Source organism: Simochromis diagramma, unplaced genomic scaffold, assembly GCF_900408965.1.
Source record: "Simochromis diagramma unplaced genomic scaffold, fSimDia1.1 OVJJ01000251.1, whole genome shotgun sequence".
Lineage (NCBI taxonomy): Eukaryota > Metazoa > Chordata > Actinopteri > Cichliformes > Cichlidae > Simochromis > Simochromis diagramma.
In genome coordinates this window covers 253462-264037 of record NW_024387463.1, presented here as the reverse complement: position 1 = coordinate 264037, position 10576 = coordinate 253462, and the positions used below count along the sequence as shown (strand labels likewise).

General features: G+C 44.1%; 1 protein-coding gene across 1 annotated transcript; it reads right to left on the bottom strand.

Annotated features, from left to right (window-relative positions):
• Positions 1-349: 349 nt before the first annotated feature.
• tmem200b (transmembrane protein 200B) lies at positions 350-6244 on the bottom strand. The gene is made up of 2 exons (XM_040014518.1): positions 6036-6244; positions 350-3360 (listed from the first exon to the last, which is right to left on the bottom strand). Exon 2 carries the CDS (start codon positions 3308-3310, stop codon positions 2075-2077), a length of 1236 nt encoding a protein of 411 aa, XP_039870452.1. The 5' UTR covers positions 3311-3360; positions 6036-6244; the 3' UTR covers positions 350-2074.
• Between the last annotated feature and the right edge of the window lie 4332 nt (positions 6245-10576).

The window sequence follows — 10576 nt, the reverse complement described above, 5'->3', positions numbered from 1 at the left end:
TCTACTTTCCTGTACTTTTGCCACAGAGCGCAGGAGGTCCTGCCTGCTAGCTTTATGAGCTGTTAGAAACCTAGAGGCCATCTTGTAAACGACCAATTAAATAAGAGGAGATCATGAGGGACTGCATACCTGCCCTGAAGGAACAATAAAAGCTAAGGAGAGGGGAGGGATATGGAGCTATACATCAGGCTTTGCTGAGGATAATTGCAACTGGAGGATTTCGGGAGGGATGCGAAAGTCCAGATCCCAGTTCTATGTTTTTAATATACAAGGTCTCCTGTGAAGAATGGGATTGTCAGTGATATGTGTAGAGAGGACAGTGTGCATAAATGAGATGACAGCAAAGATGTTACTTTTGCTTTGCCTTATATTTGTAACACGGGAATGGTAATGTTATATAATTTGGTGTCCAGCACAGGGCAAGGCAGTCAGTGGTTGTTCTGCACATATTGCTTGGTATGCATGTAGATACATGTGGCATACAGAACAGGCAGCACAGACAAAAAGAAAAGCAGAGTAGTGTTGATTCAAAGGAACATGGAGCGATGGCCCCTGCACATCTGCACATAAGGAGCGCCCAGGAGACTGCAATTCATCATCTTCTTCCTCTATGACACACACCCAGCTGCATGCAGTAACAGCAACCTTACTAAATCTAAGTGGAGTCGCAGGGTTGCCTTTTCCGTACAATCCATTCAGTCCATTGATCAAAGGATGATGTGACGAGAGTGGAAGATGTGTGGGGACTTGGTCACCCTCCTCATAAATACTGGGCACACTATGAAAGAGTCGACTGGACACCAGAAGAAGGGGGCATCCCTGTATTCATTACAAGATGATACTGCATTCACCAGGAGAAGCACAACAAACAATTCTTCCTTCAATAATCTTTTTGTTAACTTGGATCTTATTGTCATAGGTTTGGTCACCATTTTTAGTCATGACAAAAACACTAACCAAATGATCAGACAGACTAGTTACTAAATTAGTAGCACTTTGCTTTCATACACAATCATTTAACAAATATCTTATAGTCCCAAGCAGCCATTGCTAAATGTTAATGTGGATTAACGTGGGTTATAAACCACTATTAAATGTTTGTGAACAGCTCTAAAAGGTAAATAACGAGACATCAAACCTTAATGAAGACACATGTAATTAAAATGTTATGTTTTGCATTTTATGGAGTAGCTAAAATAACAGAAAATTAGTCAACAGTCATCAGCTGCAGGATCGGGTGTTGGCTCTTTGTTGCAGTTTTTACCATTAAAGGTCCATTTTGAAGCTATGAGTGATGTGCTTAATGTAACACACTAGAACAGCAAACATGAAGTACAGGCTGACACTGCTGGTCTTCTGATGTTTGGTACAATGTTATCATGACCGATTCTGTAGGAAAATGGGTATACACCTATCTACACACACACACACACACACACACACACACACACACACACACACGAGAATAAGATCCAAGTTGTTTTAAATCAGAATAACCATTTGTTACTACTTATGCATATAAAACCAACAATGACATCACTTGCATAAGAATTGAGATGCAACATATTGCATATTGTACATCACTGTCATGCATTGCATTTGGAATAGGGAAAAAAGTCCCATGTTCATACACTGGTTGCATTTCTCTTTATGGACTCCGGAGTCCGAGTAGTTTGGTTCTGAACTGACTGCACAGTGTAAACAGTCTCTCTTCCTGCTCTCTCTCCTTTTACTGTGTGCATGCTGTGTTCCAGAAACAGGCAAACACATTTTGGCAACATACAAGTTGATTTATTGCAATGCTGCCAACCCAAACAGCAGAAGTAAACACTGTGATCCCCTCAGCTGCATCAGTGTAGGGGATGTATATTGTTGATCTCCTTGAATGATAGAAAACATCTGCCACATCCAGCCAAGCAAACGCTGTGTATCAATACTCCACTGAAGCTTGGGAAAGAGCTCATAGAAATGCCGTACTCCAAATATTCCTGGGCTCGGTTATTCTCTGCCCTGCACAGAAGTGAAAACTAAAATCAAATCGAGATATAATTATTCCATTCTGGGTTTGCAGCCATCACTGGAAAGGCCCAGATCCAAAACTTGTATCCCCCTGAGAGCACTGGTGCTCCAACTGGTCCAGCAGTTTTTCCACCGAGTCTTCTTTGTTCTCCAGTTTCAGGTATCGTCTGCCGTTGCCCAGATCTAGCCGAGGCCAGCTTTGGTGAGTCTGCTCTGCAGAATCAGCAACCTGTCCAAGAACGTTTACACAAACCTGTGAGCTCGCCTCCATACGAGTGACTTCAAGCTGATTTGCCTGAATGTGCTCTCTCTCCATACACCTACCAGTTCGCGTTGTGTAAGGGTTAGTCCTGTAGCTCATACTGTGGCAGCGCCTTGGTTGAGCAGCTGGGCCATCAACTTCATCCACCCCTAAGGTGGACATGGAGCCTGCAGATACCAGGCACACATTGGTCTTAACAAGTGGGCCAGTGTGTGAACTGCAGCTGGCTCTCTCTTCACATTTAGCACCCAGCTGTGCATTAAAGTCAGTCTGACTGGAATTGCATGAGCTGGAGAGGGAAGCTTTGGCGGAACACGGAGGCTTTGACTCCTGGTGGTGGAGGCCTTCCATCGGAAGAACAGCTTGCTGGTAGAAACCCTCCATGCTGTGCCCCTGGTCTACGGTGCTTCTGCTCTGGAGCAGGGGCTCAGAGGTGGCCAGCTGCTGCAGACAGAGAATGTTGAGATGGGCAGCTGGTAGACTGCTAACCCACTGGTAGTGTTTGGCCATCGAATTGGCTGCTGCTATTTCTTTAAGGTCAGCTGAAGGCACAGCCGCAGACACGGAGCAGATAACACTGCGCATCTGGGCCAGCAGCATCTGAGTCTCTCTGTCCCTGTTTTCGTACAGGACAGTGTTGGCACATATGAGGATGAAGAGACCCACCCCCATGATGACTGGTCCCAACAGCTTCATCCTCTCACTGTGAATGAGACTGGCTGTGGACAGGAAGCCCTTGGGTCCCAGACTCCAGCCGGAAGTCTGTGATTCAGAGGCGCTTTCCCCATCTGCAGCTCCCAGGATGGACGACCTTGATATCTGATAGGGCCAGTATCCTGCCACAGCCAGAGCAGTGCCAACAACCACCACAACCACGCCAAGCACTAGGAACGCTCCAGGCATGGAGCGGATGCGAAGCTTGCCTCGGATCAACCTCTCCTTCTTCTTTCTACTTCGTAAGGTGAAGCGAGACTTTGGTTGGCAGGCAGGTGAGCTTGGCCTAACTGCTTGAGATTTCTTGGTCTTCATGGCACAGTTTAGTCCAGAGCTCTTGGTCTGAGTCACAACCCGTCAGAGTGCTTTAGGAAGGAGGAAATGTAAAGAGTTAATGTCTCTGTTCATTCAAACACATGCAATGCCTGCAACTATGTTCACAGTACAGAGATGAACTTTTTCATGGTGGCTGAGGTGACAGTGAACACATTCATTGTGGCTGTCTGAGTGAAGCTCGGTCTGGATCTCCCTGGTGATACTGTTAAACTGCAGCAGACAGTGATACACACCACTAACCCACCTTTGTCACGCTCTCAGTCCTCGGGCTACAAAGGCTAATGCCAAAATTAATGCTAATCTAAACCTTCATGTTATCACTGCACAAGAAAACCAGAGATGGCAGCCTGAGGACAGACACGGGGGCAAATGTTTGAAATGAATAATATTTGAAGAGGCCTTCAAAAATATTTTGTAATGGGAGTATTTTTCAGTTTTAGTATTTACTTATTCATATGTTTAGACCTGCCAGAGCTCACTGTAGTTATTTATTATTGGCCACTGACAGTGTGTTTTTCCCCAGAGTTAATCACCAAAACCTTCAAACGTCCACATCTGTGGAGAGCTTGTAAATTAAATGAGGTACAAACAAAAGTACAGAAGCACTCACATATTTGCTGTTCTTCCTAAGTTCCTGTACAGTAATGAACAAAGAAAAGTGAAATGGAAAAGCCAGTCGCAGTGACTGCAGCATGCACCAAAGAGCGTAAAATGTTCCCTTTGTCCTTCTGTGAATGCTTAAGAAGAGTGCCAAATACACAAAGTAATAATGCACTCAGCTCTAAATCTTAAAGACATATGAGGGTGCCTGCTCTTAATCAAGTATAAGAGTGGGTACCTTAACCCATCATTAAGTACGTTATTGCTACAGTTCTGAAAACACTGCACGTCTCGTGTTTGTACTGCAAATTCTTTTTACTTAAGCACTGACCTGCCTATTGTCTGTTGATACGTTTCCTTGGGTTTTTCATCTTTCTTGACCTCTTAAACACGTTAAATATGTTTTATTGTGAATAAAATATGGGTTCATCAGACAACATCCAGCTTTTTGTGGAAAGACTTGTATATAAAACATAAAATAGAGCGAACCAGCTTGTTGTTTACGTTTTACAGAAACATTAATGTCCGACATCAGTCTCAGTGTTCTCATTGAACTTGTTTTATCAGGCAGCTGATTTTATCATAAAAGCTCAGATGAGGCATCTACGATAGACTGACTACTGCCTGCTGGGAAAATGTGAGGAAAGGGTGGATATCAGCAGGACCCAAAACCTTTCTGTTCACGAAGAAGAGCCTGTGTGTAGTAATAAAAAGTACATGCATTAAACACACATTTCTGTGCCCAATGATACTGTCATGTTCAAGTGAACTTCCCAGTGATATTAAATTCTTTAACAACTGTATTATATATTAGATATTATATCAACAATCCCTACAATAGCGTCCTACATGAAAAAGCAATGAATTCATTCATGCAAACAATCAGGAAAGTATTTTATCAGTACAGGCGCCTTAATGTGAGATGTAAGCAGGCTGTCAGTGTTAAAGAATCTGACTATGGAAAAAAGTCATGTCACCATTTCATCCGAGGCCACAGACACAGGAAGTCGTGAAGAAGTTAATCATGAGGACGACATTCAGAAGGCAACACAAAAACATCCAGTGCCACGAGTTAGTGGCTGACGTCAGGCCGGGCCTTTGATTTCACACAGGGTAAATATTACACACGTCACTGGTAGATTTCTGTTTATAAGATCAAACATTAAAAGTTTGAACAGATCATTTTATCTTAGTGATCAATTGATGACATCACAGCTATCCCCTGGTCATGTGATAACCAAATGTCGTTAAATCTCCATGTATTAAATAAATGTGCTGACCAGTACACACACACACACACACACACACACATCTGTATCCCCCTCTGCCGTGGGATTAACGCTGCAGTAACAAAAATGAGAGAAGCAGCAGACTGCATTCAGCAGCTGTGGCACAAGTTTGTGTCGGTGAGGGTGTGATATGCTGCATGGTTGCACATGACGGTAAATGCACGCCTGATCCGGATGATGCGCTGAACTCCGATTACCCTGTGGTCATGTAATTACGCAGGAATGACACAGACAGGAGCGCAGCGTCTGCTGGAAAGGACTTTCTCTACAGTGTGGCTCTGGAAGCCCGCACTCAGTGTGTCATTGACCCAGTCATACGGTGCATCTGCAGTTTACAGCCGGCAGAGGAAGCTGGTCTGGATCAATTCAATTCCCGAGAAGCCACAAGTTGTGATACATGACGAAAATGAACAAATGCGAAAGCGTTCGCTGGTGCACACGGGTGGAACCGTGTCAGTCAAATGCAGCAGCTTGTTGAGCCCGTGGAGCCCAGACGGAGGGAAATGAAGCAGCTGCAAGAATGCTGTGGTGAAAATCAGCACAGCATTATCAACTGACTGGGATAAGGCGTCCCTCAACTACGGATAGCCATGCACTGTCGTGCCGTGCCGTGCCGGACTATCTGCACTGACACTGTACAGACATGGAATGTGTCTGATGACCGAGCTGCTGCATTCCTCTCCGACAACACAGCAGCTCACGGCACCGTTACCGACCCACAGAATGAAAGAGTTCATGTCACCCAGCTGCTCCGACTGCACCACCACAGACACACAATCTCACACTCACACACTCCGACACTTCTGTGAACTTGCCTGGATTTCGGAGTTCCTGTTGCAGCTCGGTGGTAGTTTGAAGACACCCAACGTCCGCATGACTCCGAATAAGGTTAAGGGCTGAATCGAGCCCAGCCCTAAACCCGTTCCCACATATCCGCAGCAGGGACACCGCGCTGACTCCGTCAACTCCGCCGGACACAAGCCGAGCAGAGCCCAGCCCAGCCGCCTCCATGCACCAGCACCGCGAAGTGAGCAGGAAGCAGCCCTGCTGCGCGCGCGCGCGCATGCACGCGGATTTGAAAATAAAGGTGCGCACGGGTGCTTCGTGTGACAGCAGCAGCGTCCCTCAACAAGTAGCGGAGGTGTGAGTCACAGGGAGCCGTTCGGGTGCACCTATAACGCTGCACTAACACTCTCCTCTCTGTGCTGTCCTGGACTCGTGGGCGCGCTCACAGAGGTGCTGGATACTTCAAAGGTTACCATCCAAAAATGAGATGTTACAGATTAAACACCTCAGCACCGAGTTAAGAGCTTCACCAGGTGATGGATTAGATTTTTGGATCAAATGCTCTAAAGATGAAAGCATAGTCCTGGGACTCTGTAACGCTTTGATAAACCTTTGTAGTCCGAGTCCACATTAGCAGAACATCAGAATGTGGACTAGCTTAAGACCATCAGCTCCACTGCTTGGTAATCCTGCATTTATGTGACAGCACAGTGAAGAGTTATTAGTTAATCCATGAGGACCGATGGCTCTGAGTATACTTAAGGACTATCAAAGCACGTTTGTGTGTTTCATGTCTATGCACATAATAAACTTATTGCCGTTAATTACATTTAAAATACATAATGATCCCTGACTGCCGAGGGTCATCATAACTCGTGGGTCGGACCTCACAGGGGAATTTCCTTCAGCTGGCAGCCACAGCTCATTAGCTTCGTCTTTGTTCTCTGCAGGTAGTGTCAGTCAGCTACACGGAGTTTCAGCATGTGCCAATCTTCCACGTCCTGGTGTCTTATTACGCTGTTCTTCTCTTCACACGTGATCTGTTATTGTTCAACACATCTCAGTCTCAACAGAGTTGATATTTTTAGGTGTAGTACTTTTGAGGCCTTCCACATTATTCTTCTTCTCAAACTATTTGTCTGCGAGATTTTTGCAGACAAATCAGGTAAAGATCGTCTTAAACTACAAGCACAGCCATTACTCACCTAATTATCTGTTTAAAAAACTTGGACTCTTTTTTGACCAACATCTGAATTTTGAAACTCAAGTTCAGCCAGTCTTGTTTCCATCACTTCAGAAATATCAAAACTTTGCAGTCACTGTGTGCAACGTTCACACTTTAATTTTCTCCCGCCTTTCTTTTGTAACTCGCCTTGACGTGGACCTCTCAGTCCTCTGTAGCTCGTCTCCAGCTAGTGCAGAGCGCAGCACCAAGGACACATATCACACATATCACACCTGTTCTTGCATCCCTTCACTGGCTTCCAGCAAAACCCAGAATCCACCTAAAAATCCTGTTATTAACATATGAGGCTGTACATGGACAGACTTGTGTTTATACAGCAAAGCTCCGAAGATCTTATCACCGCTACTCTGATTTTAAAGCCAGAGGTGATCGTGCTTTTGAGGTTGTGTCGCCCAAACTGTCCAACAGTTTGGCTTTCTGTTTATTGTTTCAAACAACTGCTGAAAGCTAACTTTCATATGTTAGCCTTAATCTTTGAAATGAACGTTGATTATGTGTCTGGATGTCTACTTAAAAAATATCTATACAAATAAAGTTATTATTATTATTAATCTGTTGAGTGATTGACAAAAAAACACATTGATAATCATTTAGTGGACTATTGATAGGGTTTTTCACCCTTCATCATCAATTGATCAATGAAGGAAAATAATGAGCAGATTCATCCATAATTCAGCTATAAACTGTAGTAAATGTAGTCATAAAGTGCTTTGTCTACTCTGGCTGAACACTCTGCAGCAATCCACATTCACAGAGTGTTTTATTCTGTGCCTTTAAGCACCGTTCTCACTGTCACACTCTAGCTGAGGGATCAGTGATACGTGGGGTCGACCGCCTGTTTCCTCTGGAACCTCCACCCTTTGGCACCCCAGCCAGGGCCTCCCTGCTGCTCCTGCTGGGGTGGGAGCGCAAATGTTGCCGAGATGTCTGCCCCCGGGCTTCTGGGGTCGTCGCTGCAGCTTCTCTCATTATCTCTCATTATCAAGTACACTGGTGACAAAGACACAGGCATTCTTACACACACACACACACACACACACACACACACACACACACACACACACACACACACACACACACACACACACACACACACACACACACACACACACACACACAGACACACACACACACTCACACACACACACACACACACACACACACACACCACCACCTCACACACACACACACACACACACCACACACACACACACACAGACACACACACACCACACACACAGACACAGACACACACACACACTCACACAGACACACACACACACACACACACACACACTCACACAGACACAGACACACAGACACTCACACACACACACACACTCAACACACACACACACACACAGACACAGACACACACACACTCACACACACACACACACACACACACACACACACACCACACACTCACACACACACACTCACACACACAGACACAGACACACACACACACTCACACAGACACACACACTCACACACAGACACAGACACACACAGACACAGACACAGACACACACACACTCACACACACACCCACACACACACACACACACACCACACACACACACACACTCACACCTTACAGGAAGATTTTTGATTTTTGCATCTGTGCGTGTGTTTCAGGTGCTGTATGTTGGTTTTGTTTTGGCCTCTTGCCTTCATCATACTACTGTAATATCTGAAGTAACACAAAAAGAATACAGAGACAGATAAAAAATGTACCACTATGCATCCAGATCACAATTCTGACTGCAAAGCTGCCAGACAGGACAGGGTTTTTAAAAAGGGAAAAAAAGGAGACACTGATATGCAGGCTGGAGGATCAAATCTTTGGTAGACACCTAGCTTTGCCTCTGAGCCACAGCTGACAGCTTCATCTTCTCATTATTACTCCCTGAATGATCTTTAGTCAGAGCTTGCGTCAATAAATAAAGGATAATGCACCCTGCCACAGAACAAAGGTGGTTTAGGAATGGTTGCAGGAGCACGACGGTGCATTTTAAGGGTTGATGTGGCCTCCAGACCTCCCAGATATCAATTCAATCAAGCATGTGTGGAATGTGTTGGACAACCAGGCTGTTCTTCACAGCTTACAGGATGTAAAGAGTTTGCTGCTGCTAACATCTTGGTGCAGACACTCTGGCACATCTTATTACCAGGGCATGGACTTCAGTGGTGTCCGTCCCTGATTGGTCAGGGCTGTTTTGGCAGCAACACAATATTTGGCAGGTGGTCATAACGTTATTCCTGATTGGTGTACATGTTCATCGTTATACTTACATTTATATTTTTTTAGTACTTTGAGTCAAACGTTTACTTATATAATGTGAATACTTGTTTCACGATGGCCTAAAGAGATTTTTGTTGCGAGTCCAGAGAATGACGTGTGCTGACTGTGATGTTGTTTTTACATGTTTGCAGTACAGAGCACTGTGAGGGGTCCATACAGCCACTGGTATCTGTGAGCTTTGTCTGTGTTCTAATACAATAACCTCCTTGGTCTTTGAGAGAGATCACATCAAAATCAATAATTATTTTTTATTGTTTTTTTCTCCTGCTGTTATTTTATTCTTCCACAGGTGGAAAATGCTCTTTACCTTTTACTGTAAGTCACAGTAATGTTGTGCTGACTCTTTAGGACTCGTGCAGAATAAAGACACGTTTGTTTGTTTTTAAATATTATTTGTGTCACTTTTGCCAGTCTTGCGATCTTTTTGTTTTTACATCTTCAATAATGATTGGCACTTTTTATATCTTCCTATTTATTTTGTTTTATACAGTTTTATATAAAGTACAGTGGTACTGCATATAGTCTGAGAAAATATAAATAAAATTCATAATGAAATTAAATTTATTAAAGCTCTGAACATTTCAACATATGTGACCAACGACTTGTAGGAGAGATGATTCCATCTAGTGGACAGGAAGTGACATTACACCGTGCTAATCCCGATCATGATCAACACGATGTTTGACCAGTCCAACACATAAACCAGCAGTGGTGAGTGTTACTACCATATGCAGGAGGCACAAAGAAGAAGAAATCGCTTTTTTAAATGGTTGGAGGCAAATATCGGCAGGTACCAATAAAAAACTTTATTAATATGCCAAATTACAGTATTTACTGCATTTCTCTGCAGACAAATTAGTTTCAAGTGGTTTCATGTTACGCTTGATTAATGTCAGAATTCTCAGAGAAGTCCAGTGTGCCAGCTAAAAACAGGGGTTTAGTATTTATTTATTTAAATGCGTTTTGGAGCTTTCTTGATTCTGTTCATCAGGACATTTTCACTGGGAGAAACGTTT